This window comes from Heterocephalus glaber, unplaced genomic scaffold (assembly GCF_053883595.1).
Source record: "Heterocephalus glaber isolate CG9 unplaced genomic scaffold, H.glaber_assembly_v1.0 deba00001564, whole genome shotgun sequence".
In the NCBI taxonomy this organism is placed as follows: domain Eukaryota; kingdom Metazoa; phylum Chordata; class Mammalia; order Rodentia; family Bathyergidae; genus Heterocephalus; species Heterocephalus glaber.
The window spans coordinates 12,861,557-12,874,451 of NW_028258351.1; the positions used below are offsets into that span (position 1 = coordinate 12,861,557).

Genomic DNA, 12,895 nt, shown 5'->3' on the forward strand with positions numbered 1-12,895 from the left:
GTATGTGCACATCCTCCCCTATACAGACTAAGTATCCCTAATCTAGAAATTCAAAATCTACAGACTGAGTATCCCTAATCTAAAATTTGAAATCTATAATATTGTGAACTACTATGAGATCTAAAATCTATAGCTTTTTGAGTGCTGATGTAACACTCAAAAAAATATTTCAAAATCTGAAGAACTTCTAAGTCTAATATACTTCTGATCCTATGACAAAGGACCAGAAAAGGGATATTCAACCTGTATTTTAAATCACCTCTAGATTCATTGTAACACTTCATACTGTAAATGCTATGTAAATAGTAGTTATACTGAATTGTTTAGGAAGTAATGACAAGAAAAAAAGTCTATATGTGTTCAGTACAGAGACAATTTATGTAGGTATTTGTGTAGTGCTGGAGATCTAAATGCCCAGTACCTCTAAGTGGTAAGCATGTGCTTGTCCACTAAGCTACATCACTAGCTCCATTAGACATATTTTTAAAAAAAATTTTTGGACGCACAGTTGTTTTAACCAACTCATACAGAATCCACAGATAAAATCAGTGTTTGACTTTATTTTTTTAAGATTCCACACATAAGAGAGATCATGAAGTTTTTTCTATCCATGTATGGTTTATTTCATGTAATATCCTCCACCTTTAGTCATGTTGTTGACAGTTGCAGAATCTCCTTTTTATTTTGATTTTGTTTTTTGGTACCGGCGATCAAACTTGGGACCTTGTGCTTTCAAGGCAGGCGCCGGAACCACTGAGCTAAATCCCCTGCCTCAGGATCTTCCTTTTAAAAGTGAGTAATATTCCATCGTATATATACACACAACCATAATTTCTCTATCTCATTCATCTGTCAATGGACAAGTTGTTTTCATATCTTGGCTATTGCAAATAATACTGCTGTGATCATGGGAGAGCAGATAGCTGAAGTAAGGTGTGCTGATTTCATTTCTCTTGGTATATATCCACAAGAGGGTTGCCAGGTCATGTGGTAGTTTTATTTTCAAATTTTTGAGGAAACTTCATAGTTTTGTCCATAATGGCTAGACCATTTACATTCCCACCAATGGTATACAAGTGTTTTCATCTCCACATCGTTGCCAACACTTACTATTTGTCTTTTTAATAACTCATTCTAATGAGTTGCATTTTCCTGATGGCTAAATGATGTTGAGCTTTTTGGTTTGTTTTTTTTTTGGTACTGGGGATCGAACTTGGAACCTTGTGCTTGTGAGGCAGGCAGCATCATCATTGAGCTAAACCCCCGGCCCGATGTTGAGCCTTTTAAAAAAAATATTATCTGTTGGTCTTTTGTATATCCTCTTTGGAAAAATATCTATTATGTGTGCGGCTGAAGCGAGCACTGGAAAAATATCTATTGAGGTCCTTTGCCCATTTTTTTTTTTTTTTTTTTTGGTACCAGGGATCGAACTTGGAACCTTGCGCTTTCAAGGGAGGCAGCGGAACCACTGAGCTAAATCCCTGGCCCCTTTGCCCATTTTTTAATTAAGCTGTTAATTTTTTTCCTGTTGAGTTGTATGAGTTTCTTAAATAGTTTAGATATTAACCTTTTGTCACATAATATAGTTCCCAAATATTTTTTCCCAATTCATAGGCTGCCTTTTCATTTTGTGTATTTTCTTTGCCATGCAGAAGCTTTTTAGTTTGCTGTAGTCCTACTTGCTAATTTTTACTTTTTCCTGCCTGTGCTTTTGATGTGCTTTTTGCTTTGTAATCGTCTTCAAAAATATAGTTTTATAAATTTGAAGGAACTTTGTGATCACTGTTGTGATGACATTCCCTTAAAAAAGAAAACTCATGCGCAAGCACAAGGACCCGAGTTTGATCCCTGGTACCAAAAAAAAAAAAGAAAAAGAAAAGAAAACTCAACATTCTATCAATGTACTTCAGTCCCCCAAACATTCATTATCATGTAACACTGCTACAGACATAGGAGGATTTACTTGTCCTTTAATTTTTTTAACAATCTCTATTTGCAGCAATTATATGTGTGATAGAATATATGCTACTAAATAGCATTAAAAACAATGCAGGATGAGAAAGTTTGTTTTCAGTGCTTGACTAAAATAAGTTTTTAAGAGGTACTAAAAGTTTGAGGAATGTCCAGACTTCTTATTTTTAGCATCATTTCTGGTGAATTTTCCTCCCTTATGTTTACATAGTGATGGCAGAACCATCTGGAAATGATAGAAATAGCTGTTTTTTAGGGGGGAAGGGAGAAGGCAGGAGAGTTACACCCTATGCATTGCTTCAGCTTCTTTATAATATAATATCACGCTGACTATAAATTGTGGAAGTCATATGAAATATTTGCCTGTACATTTGAAATACGAAGTTCATGGGTCTTGATTTGCTATTTCTTCCAACTACCCTTCTGGCAAATGCTTAAATGTTTAATGTAGCGTTGAAGGAGAGATTTTTTTCTTTAATATCTTTACATTTCAAATCCTCCTGGTTTAAGCAAGCAAATTTTTCTAGTCAGTTGATATTTTCTGAGAAAGGATGGAAGATTCTTGCATTCTCTTGAAAACCTTGAAGCCCTTGAACTAAAATATATTTATCAGAGCTCTTTCTAACCTCCTATATGTGAGAGAAGCTTGGCAGCTTAGAGGTAACATGGTAGAGTGAAAAAAGAACAAAGCTACAGAATGGACAGGACTGAATAGCTGTTTGATAAATTTTTTCTGGGTCTCTTCCTTAGTTTAATACTGTGAGGGTTGTCCTTGATGAACCAATAAGTCAAAGATTCTAGGTTGAGATTCTTTATAGTTCCCACTAAACTGTTGTGTCTAGCCATTTTGTTCAGTTCAGATTGCACTTGGGAGGTCAGTATATTTATTTGGGAACTGTTGAAAAAAAAAAAATTTTTTTTTTGAGACTGCCGAAAGGTAATGAAAGTGTCAGGGTTCCTGAGAACCAGTGGAACAGATTAGAAGATGCAGAAACAACTCCAGACACACTCAGTCATCTCATCTTAAATAAAGGAGCCAAACACCCTCACTGAAGGAAAGACAGCCTCTTTAATAAATGGTGCTGGAAAAATTGGGTTTCAATTTATCAAAATTGAAACTAGACCTATGTCTCTCACCATGCACTAAACTAAAATCAAAATGGATTAAAGATCTAAATATTAAAATAGAAACACTGAATCGGCTGGAACAGAGGTTAGGTAGAACTCCAGAAGAGATTGGTCTAGGAAAAGATTTTACGAACAAAACCTCAGTTGCCCGTGAACTAGCACAATCAACAAGTGAGATCTCTTCTTATTAAACAGCTTCTGCACAGGAAGAGAAACCACCAGCAGTGTGAAGAGACAACCCACAATGTGGGAAAAAATCTTCACCTGCTGTTCCTCAGACAAAAGTCTACTATCTCGAATCTATAAAGAACTTTAAAAAATCAGATCTCCCAAATTTAAAGACCCAATCCAAAAATGGGCATCTGAAATGAACAGACATTTCTCAGACAAAGAAGTAGATATACCAAATAAACATATGAAAAAATGTTCAACATCACTGGTCCTTTGAGAGATGCAAATGAAAACAATGCTGAGATTCTACCTCACCCCAGCAAGAATAGCTGCTATCATGAAACCAACCAATAACAAATGCTGGCGGGGCTGTGGGGAAAGAGGAACACTGCTCCACTGCTGGTGGGAGTGCAGACTGGTGCAACCACTGTGGAAATCAGTATGGAGATATCTCAAAGAACTAGGACTAGAGGTCCCATTTGACCCAGCTATTCCCCTGCTGGGTATCTTCCCAAAAGAATTAAAAGAATCATACCACAGTGATATATGTGCACCCATGTTCATAGCAGCGCAGTTTGTAATAGCTAAAGCTTGGAAGCAGCCCAATTGCCCATCAACTGGAGACTGGATAAAGAAAATGTGATTTTTAAATAAAATGGAGTACTACTCAGCCATAAAAAATGAGAAATTAGAGACATTTATAGCTAAATGAATGCACATTGAGGCAATACCCTTAAGTGAAATAAATAGGACACATGTGTAAATACCGAATAGTTTCTGTGGTGTGAGAAACTCAAAGCATAAATAAGGACTAAAAGGTATAATAGATAATGTGAAATAGGAAGAAAAGGGGCAAAGGGGAAGGGGAAGTGGGAGGAGTAGGGGAAAGGAAAGAAGGGAATGGAATTAATATGAGAAAATAAAAAAATGGAAACAAAGTCTTTGTAAATAGGGAGGGATGGGAGGGGTTGAAGGGAGGGCAGCGGAAAGGGGAAAAATAAGAACCAAGAGAGATTATGTAAAGGTGCAAATTTCCAATGATGAATGTACCAATAAAATAAAATTTAAAAAGTGTCAGGGTTACTTTATCTATGAATGTCTAGATTATTTTCATAGTTTACTGCCCCTCTGCCACCACTCTGAAAAAAGTGGTAACATATTTAGGGCACCTTTGAACAACATTGATGTCACATAGCATATTGGATGCCAGAAGTCACTGGTTGATTTTCTTTTCTGGGCAGCACAATGAGTTTCATTTCCTAAGAGTAGCCAACTTTGAGTTGTCACCACCTAGCAGGTTGAGCTTATTTGGATGCCAGGAGAAGCTTTTGTTTATCTCATTCTCTATTAGTTGTAGGCTGACTTTCCTAAGAATGACTAGGAAATACTAGTAGTTCAATTCACAAATTTGCTCTGCTGAAGACTCTCAATTGATCCTTCTCTTTATAGTAGGAACTTCCTTCTCATTGTTACAAGCAGAAGTAAGTTAAAGGAGTGAGGCTAGATATATATTCTTTTAAGTCTTTTGACTTATTTCTAGGATCCTGTTTAGGCAATTGATTGTAGAGACAATTTACACTTCAGCCTGAAAATCCATGAGGTTGTGGTTTGGGTTTATAGATACCATCAATAATGTTTATAAGAGAATGATTGCTTTTCAATCAGAATTACTGATAGATACTTCTAAAACTACTGCTGGAAATATTTCTAGGCAGAAGCTTATTCATCTACCTCAACATTAATTGTATATCCTACTACAGCCTCCTGTGAGGATGTATGCTATTGCCAGCTAGTGCTATAAGGTAGCTACTGTGGAATAATCAGTACTGGAGTAGATAACAAAAGTCATCTAGTACAGGCCTGTATCCTCACCCTCTTATTTTATAACTGTTCTTAGTTTTGGCCCATGTAGAGAAAGTGACTTGGGATTACACATGGCTTCCTAGTGGCACAGCTAAGTCTTACCTTTCTCAAGAGGTAATTTTGAACACAGATTAAAGATCATTATAAACCAGAGTCTGGTAATTCCCTCTCTTTTCTACTCTAGCAATGCCAACCCCTGACATAGGCTCTGCTTGTCTTTTTAGCCATCTCAGTGTCACAGTAAAAACATGGTGGTTGGGAATAGTGAAAATGGGGTGAGGGTGACAGAGGTAGAGCCGAGTCCATTGGTGTCACTGAGGTGATCAGTATCCCTGAAAATTCATTCAGGAGTGCGGCTGGCCAAGGGTGGGACTTCCCCTGCAGGAACTGTCCCCGTGGTTTATGAAGGAACTGGTGGTCTGTGTGCTTGCAAGACAAGGATAGGAACGGACAGGCCTGAGCCTCTGGAAGCTCTTGTGACCTGGCACTGCAGGAGGCTGTCTGCTGCCTCATCTTGTGAGAGTCACAAGATGCTCTAGAGATAGTTTTATGAAGCTGTTCTTTCCTCTTGTGTCAGAGTTCACACTGAAGAGACACTTCCCTTTGTCTATTGGTTGACTGCCTGTGGGCAGCCCTGACCCTTTTGGGTGGCTATTCCTGCACAGCTTCACCTGCATCATTTCTGGCCCCCTTAAAAACTAGTTTAAAACACTGGAACCCACCTATCCAAGTAATTAGAAAAGTTTTGAAGATAAGTTTTGAAAAGTTTTAGAAAGGTTTTGAAGAAACCCTAGAAAGTATTTGGAGGAAGAATAATTATAATATGCTACAGAAAAAAACAGGCTGTTTTGGGTCATGCCTATCCCTTCATTAAAAAAAAAAAAAATCTCAGCACATTGCTAGATACTCCTTAGTGACCAAAGAAATTGTGGTTTTTGAGTTCCTCACTATTTCTAGAAACTTCATAAAGTTAATCCAGAAGTAACAGGGTGGAGACCAAGAAAGAAAGCAGGCTACTTTATGGTGCTTTTAGTAAAGGTAAAGTATTTGTCTCAGGCTCAAGGCAGCCAGACAGCTGCCTTAAAGCTAGCTCCACACTAGTTGTGAAGTTGGCTCAGGTGATCCAGGCATCACCAACATCAGGCAGCTGGAGGACAATGTGGAGAATGTGATTGATTGCAGGGGTTGTTGAAGCATAGTTCCTGTCTCATCCTTGCTGCTCTCCTTTCTTCTCTTCCATTCAAACTGACGTATTTCTTGAGCTCTGATTTACATGCATACCAGTGTTAAGTACTCCTTTTGGCCTCCTCTTTCTAACTGGTTGTCTTCCCATTGACAGTCTCCTAAACTTAAATCTTCATTCAGTGGCCTTCACTCACTCTCTCTCTCTCTCTCTCTCTCTCTCTCTCTCTCTCTCTCTCTCTCTCTCTGGTACCGGGCATCAAACTCAGGACCTTGTGCTTGCGAGGCAGGCAGCAGAACCACTGAGCTAAATCCCTGGCCCAGTGGCCTTCACTCCATTTAGTCATTTTGCTCTTTTTCTTTATACTTCAGAGAATATTTGTTGTTGTTCATTTGATTAAAAAATTATGACCTCGTGTTTGATTTCTGGGTTAAAACAAAAACACCACCCTGGAACATTTGGTACCTTCTTCCCATTCCGTACCCCAAGGAGTGGGAAAGCAGTCATTAATACAGAATGGATTTATGTTTGATTTCAGTTTTATTATATAATGTTTTCCCGCAGCATAGCTGCCCCCTAATGAACTATTGGAGAGATTAGCATTTACTACCTCACAACAGGTAAGCGTGGCCTAGAGGAACTTTGGGGAGCTACAAAATCCATTGTGAGAATAAATTGGGTTCCTGGGTCCTGGTCATACATCCACTACTAACTAGTGTGTGACTTCTCTTATCTAGCTACACCACCTTCTCCCTTTCTGGGTTATCTGGTTGATATATAAGATGTCAATAGTTTGGACTTTTTGTGGATTTGATATGTAATTACTTACAGATATTTGAAGATTATACCAAGCAATAATATGTTCTCTTTTCATCACAGAGTGAAGGCTGCACAGTCTGAGTTAGGACAGCAAATCCTGGCAGATTTTGAAGAAGCATTTCCTTCTCAGGGTACCAAGGTATTGTTTTGCATTTTTTTCCTCCAGTCTTTAGATATTGTTACCATCCTTGCCTAATTCATGTTCATTATATCTGCTATTCAACTATCATTCCAAAAGTGTTTGCTGGTATCAGCATATCTATTTGCTGAATGTTTAAGGTAATGAGACCATCCTTATTTTATTACTTTTTTTTTTATAGTACTAGCGATCAAAACATCCTCAGCCCTTTTTCTTTTTCTTTTTGAGTCAGGGTCTTGCTAAGTTGCCTAGGTGGGTCTCAAACTTAAGTTCCGCCTGTCTTAGCTTCCTTTAGTGCTGGCATTTGTCTCTGTGCCTGGCTCATCCTTGGTTTTAAATATCCCAAAGAAATGTCAGATCCTTATCTGTCCACCCAGCATCAAAAAAAGAGAATTTGTTTTGGTTTAATTGAATGTAGGTCAAACCTTGTATCTTGTTTACCCTGTAAATTCCTTTTTTCTCATGTCTATGTTTAAAAAATTAATCTTCAAGCTGCGTGGTTTTTTAAGGATTATTACATAACTTACTAGTTTTTGTTTGGTGAAAAGGCAACTAGAAGGAGTGTCCAGGGGCTTCTGTAACTCTCAGAGCAACACTAAAGACTTACTCTGTTCTTTAGAATTAAAGCCCATTAGCTCTTACTGGTAGTGTAGCTGTTTATGTTCGCAAATCTATAGGATTTCATTTGTGAGCTATTGGCTACACTTCTTAGGACAAGCTTTCTCTCCCTTGGTCATCACTGTGCTGTGTGACTGTCAGCTCCTTCCTTCACATTGCTACAGATGTCATCTTTTTTTTTTTTGTACTGGGAATCAAACTCAGGCCTCAAGTTTGCCAGGCAGGCACTGTACCGCTGAGCTACATCCTTGGGCCAACAGATATCATCTTAATATTGTGCATGTGTCGGGGAGGGCAGTACCCTCAGAAGTAACCCCCCCCACCCCCACCCCCCACCCCCGGTGCACCTTATTTGAGGTGTGTCAAGAGAAAGACTTGTTAAAGCAGAAGTGAACTGAAGTGTATGGGCCAGCAGCATTCCTTATGCAGATGGGAATATACATTCACTTACTAAGCCAACAAGCGTTTCCTGGATCTGCTCCATAATTCAATAACGAAATATCCTAACCATTTTCTTCTTTGTGCTCTATAGAAGAAACCTAGGAAGTAGGCGGAGGTGGCTGCCCTAGCTTTGCTAGATTACTTTCTGTAGGAAACCTGCTACTGCTTTTAATGTCTTCATATTTTGTGGCTGACTGCAAGTAATCAGATATTTATTTGTAAAGCACTTTGAGAACCTCAGATTCTTTGGTCACCTGACTGATATAACTCAGATAGGAAGTAGATGTTGAAAAGCCATTATTCCTATTGACCACATGAGGAAAACAAAGGTTAGAGATTTCAAAGATGTTTGCTGATTGTAAGCACTGGACTCTTCAAGGCTAGTCTACTTTTCTATCCTCTGTTGCCCCATTCCATTTTCACAAAGTTTCAGACAGATATGGGTAAAGCCCATCTTTATTATGTAACCATAGCCTACTTTATATCTTTTATTTTTTTAATGGTGTTGGGGATTCAACCCAGGCCCTCGCACACACTAAGCATATGCCCTACCGCTGAGCTACATGCCTAACTCAATCCCTACTAGTTATATCTTTTTTCCTAGATTGTGCTGGGCAAATGAAATTAAAAAGATCTTTTTAGGGGCTGGAGATTTAGCTCAGTGGTTCCAGCGCCTGCCTCACAAGTGCAAGGTCCTAAGTTCGATCCCCGGTACCAAAAAAAAAAAAAAAGATCTTTTTGAACAACTTGCCTCGTTTTTCTCTGACTCAATGGCTTAATGGCCTTTTTAATGTTTTTTTCTTTTTTCATTTTTAAAGGTTGCTGACTTTTGTTAAAAAGCTTTGTGTTATTCCTGTTTCACAATTAACAATTAAGATTGAAAAAAAATTATCCAAAGTAACTTAGTAAATATTTTTTATAAATGAAAAAATCTGAACCCATAGGTTTTGGCCTTTGTGACTTTTCTATCAGATTGAGCACTTTCATACAGAAGCTAGGATTGAGTAGTGTGTTTAATAGGCAACATAACAGCCACTTGCTATGGAGCCAGTCACAGTTTTAAAATTTAAGTTTTGGGCTGGGGATATAGCTTAGCAGTGTAGTGCCTGCCTGGCAAGGTTGAGGCCCCAAGTTTGATTTCCAGTACCAAAGAAAAGAGTCAGAAGTTTAGGTCTCATGTAGTTTTGGTGATACCTCTGAAATACTCAAACTTATGATGAGATGGATAGAATTGGACATTTATTATAAATAATAATTAACAATTTGAAAGAATCTTACTAATCATCTAATTCAAGTTCATTATTTTTCTGATGAGGGTGAGTAACTTCCCCAAAGCAATGTGGCTATTTTAGCCAAGCTAAGGGTAGATTCCAAGTGTTCTTTGTGCTGTGGTACAGTCAGCCACATTCATTCAGTGAGTTACCATACAGAAAATTCATTTAGATTCAGTTGCCTTTGATAATAACAAAGACCTTCCATTGTGATGCATTGATGCAGCAACCCCTACCTTTCATTGTTCTTTTCTAGTCAAGGGAGTAATATCATAGTATTTTACGTTTGGCTGTCTGGTTGATTGACTATCAGTGAAACAAGTCTGGTGGCTTGAAACCTAGTTTTAGATTTTAAAGCTATCACACAAATATAACATTTAGGAACAGGAATTCCAGAGGTGGAAAGCAAGGAAAATGTGGAGTGACACTGGTGACATTCTTGTCTTTTAGGCCACTGCAGAATCTCTGACATCAGAGACTGCTGTCATTCTTTTTTTTTTTTTTTTTTTTGTACCAGAGATCGAACTCAGGACCTTGTGCTTGTGAGGCAGGTGCGGTGCCACTGAGCTAAATCACCGGCCTCATTCTGACTTTTTAGGTCTCTTTCAGTTTTGGTATTGGGAAAGTAAAATGTCCTATGATCATTGCTGGCCCTGTTTTCCAAAATGTATCATTGCTCATTCACAAGATAGTTTTTGTTTTGGCCACTGCAAGACATAGCATAATGATTCTTTTATCGAGGAACAAATATCAATCCACAGTAGAGCAAATGAGTGTCCAAGGAGTGGGAGTAATAACAATAAGGGAGAAACAAAAAGTAGCAGCTGTCAGAGGGTGTGAGATTTAAAGATTGTTTCTGACTTTTGAACTGGTGCCTGTTGTTTGTTTTACTAGAGGCCAGGCGGACCCAGCAATGTCCTGCGAGATGCATGTCTGGTTGCTAATATTTTGGACCCCAGAATCAAACAGGAAATTATCAAAAAGTTTATTAAACAGCATCTGTCAGAGTATCTAGTACTTTTTCAAGAAAACCAAGATGTAAGTATTGACCAGATGAGGTCAGATGTAACACTTCAATTTTACTGAAAAATGAATGCTGCCAAGCCTACTCACTTACACTTTATTAGTGCTACTGTCTGACATTGTTGATCATTGAACCATGACTCCTACAGGCTGACTTTACAGTTCAGTAGTTCTTAACCATTTGAGGTCACTCACCCTTTGGAGAAATTAATGAAAGCTGTAGCTCTTCTCCCCAGAAAAATGCAACTATGCATTAAACTTTGCATTTAGTTTCAGAAGATTTACAGACCCCTGAAGCCCATCATAGACCTTAGGTTAAGAATCTTTGGATCAAGTAAATAAGATAGCATATGAAATGGTGAGAAATAGCAGAGGTTGGCGTTTTCTTGGTTTTATGTTTTTGCTTGTTTCATTAAACTGTTAATACTACTTCTAAGCAAGCACTGGGGTGGTTTTTTGTTCTTTACCTTCATGAGGTTGCCTGGCTGGACAAGATTGACAGACGCTATGCCTGGGTAAAACGCCAGCTTGTGGACTATGAGGAAAAATATGGCCGAATGTTTCCACGTGAGTGGTACATGACTGAGAGGATTGCAGTAGAATTCTGTCATGTGACAAGGTAGAGTCCAACTTTTTACTGGTTCTGATGCTGATTGAATTTTCAAAATTAATCCCCTCATCTCTGTGATTCTGTGTTGTCCTGTGGATTGGACACCACTTCCAGACTCCAGCAAATGATCGGGACCACCCCCATTCCAACATAGTCCCATCCCTCTTGGCTCTAGGACCTCCCTATGGCCCTGCCTTGGCTCAAACAGCCTATCTTCTCTCCTTTATGAACTTAGGATTCATCAACTAGATTTACCTATAGTCACTTATCACTCCCACATTTCCCCCTGGATCTCTGTTGCATATATCAGCATGCAATATATACATATCCATTATCAGTTTGATTTTCTGTCTTGCTAGATTAGATAGTTCCATAGAGATAGGGCTAGTATCTACTTTAAGGATGTAGCAGACACTCAGGGAATATTTGTTGAATGAGTTGCCTTAATACAGTGTTCATAGTCTCTGTATGGTTAATAATATTAGCATCTGTGTGCTCTAAGCATTTTTTTTGGTACTGGGGATCGAACTCGGGACCTTGCACTTGCAAGACAGGTGCCAGAACCACTGAGCTAAATCCTCAGTCATGCTCTAAGCATTTTAGCTCTTCTTCTTTGTCTTGGTTGTAGTCGTTGTCGTCGTCATCTTCTTCTTCTTCTCCTTCTCCTTCTCCTTCTCCTTCTCCTCCTCCTCCTCCTTCTTCTTCTTTCTTCTTTCTTCTTCTTCGTCTTGGTGGTGGTCATCATCATCTCGTCGTCTTCTCCTCCCCCTCCCCCCTCCTCCTCTTCCTCCTTCCCCCTTCCTCCTCCTTCCTCCTTCCTTCCTCCTTCCCCCTCCTTCCTCCTTCCCCCTCCTTCCTCCTTCCCCCTCCTTGCTCCTTCCTCCTCCTTCCTCCTTCCTCCTTCTTCTTCTCCTCCTCCTCCTTCTTCTTCTCCTCCTTCTCCTTTCTTTTTTCTTCTTTCTTCTTCCTTCTTCCTTCTTTCTTCTTCTTCAACAAGGTCTTGCTCTGTAATTCAGGCTGGCCTTGAACTTGAACTCACTGTGTAGTCCAGGCTGGCCTAGAACTCGGCATTCTTCATACCTCAGCCTCCTGAGTGCTGGGTTTATAAGGGTGCACCACCATGCCCAACTCTAATCATTTTAAAGACCTCTTCTCATTTATCCATGAGGATAGCCCAGGCCACATAGTCCCTTTTTGTTGAAGAATTGTGTCCAGCAAGTTTAGAGCCATGTATCCATGACCAAAATAAAAGCAAAGCCAGGTGTGGTGGTACAAGTCTGAAATCCCAGCACTCGGGAGACTGAGGCAGGAGGATTACCGCAAGTTTGAGGTCAGCCTGGGCTACGTGGTGAGTTTAAAGTTAGCCTGAGCTACATAATGAGACCCTGACTCAAAAAAACCAAAAAACAAAACAAAACAAAGCAAGCAAACAAACCCTGAACAAACAAAAAAACAAAGGTAAAGCCAAAGCCAAACTTTTTTATTCTTTGCATCTATACCACAACAGTGGTGGTACATGGCTTTTTATTAATTATAATCCCTTCTAATTGTACATAATTGCATTTGTTTTTTTGAGACAGAGTCTCTCTGTGTAGTTCAGTGGGCCTTGTAATTCACTGTGTAGCCCACATTGGCCTTGAACTTTCAACAGTGCTCCA

The 12,895-nt window shown here is 39.1% G+C and overlaps 1 protein-coding gene across 4 annotated transcripts in view; it reads left to right on the forward strand.

Annotated features, from left to right (window-relative positions):
* The window catches only part of Vps53 (VPS53 subunit of GARP complex), a 161,195-nt gene that overhangs the window by 55,183 nt on the left and 93,117 nt on the right, over positions 1–12,895 (forward strand). For all 4 annotated transcript variants that reach the window (XM_004857106.4, XM_021238039.2, XM_087191586.1 and 1 more), the window contains 3 exons: positions 7,196–7,274; positions 10,499–10,642; positions 11,104–11,246. In XM_004857106.4, coding sequence (XP_004857163.1) covers positions 7,196–7,274; positions 10,499–10,642; positions 11,104–11,246 — 366 coding nt within the window. The remainder of the gene's footprint in view (positions 1–7,195; positions 7,275–10,498; positions 10,643–11,103; positions 11,247–12,895) is intronic.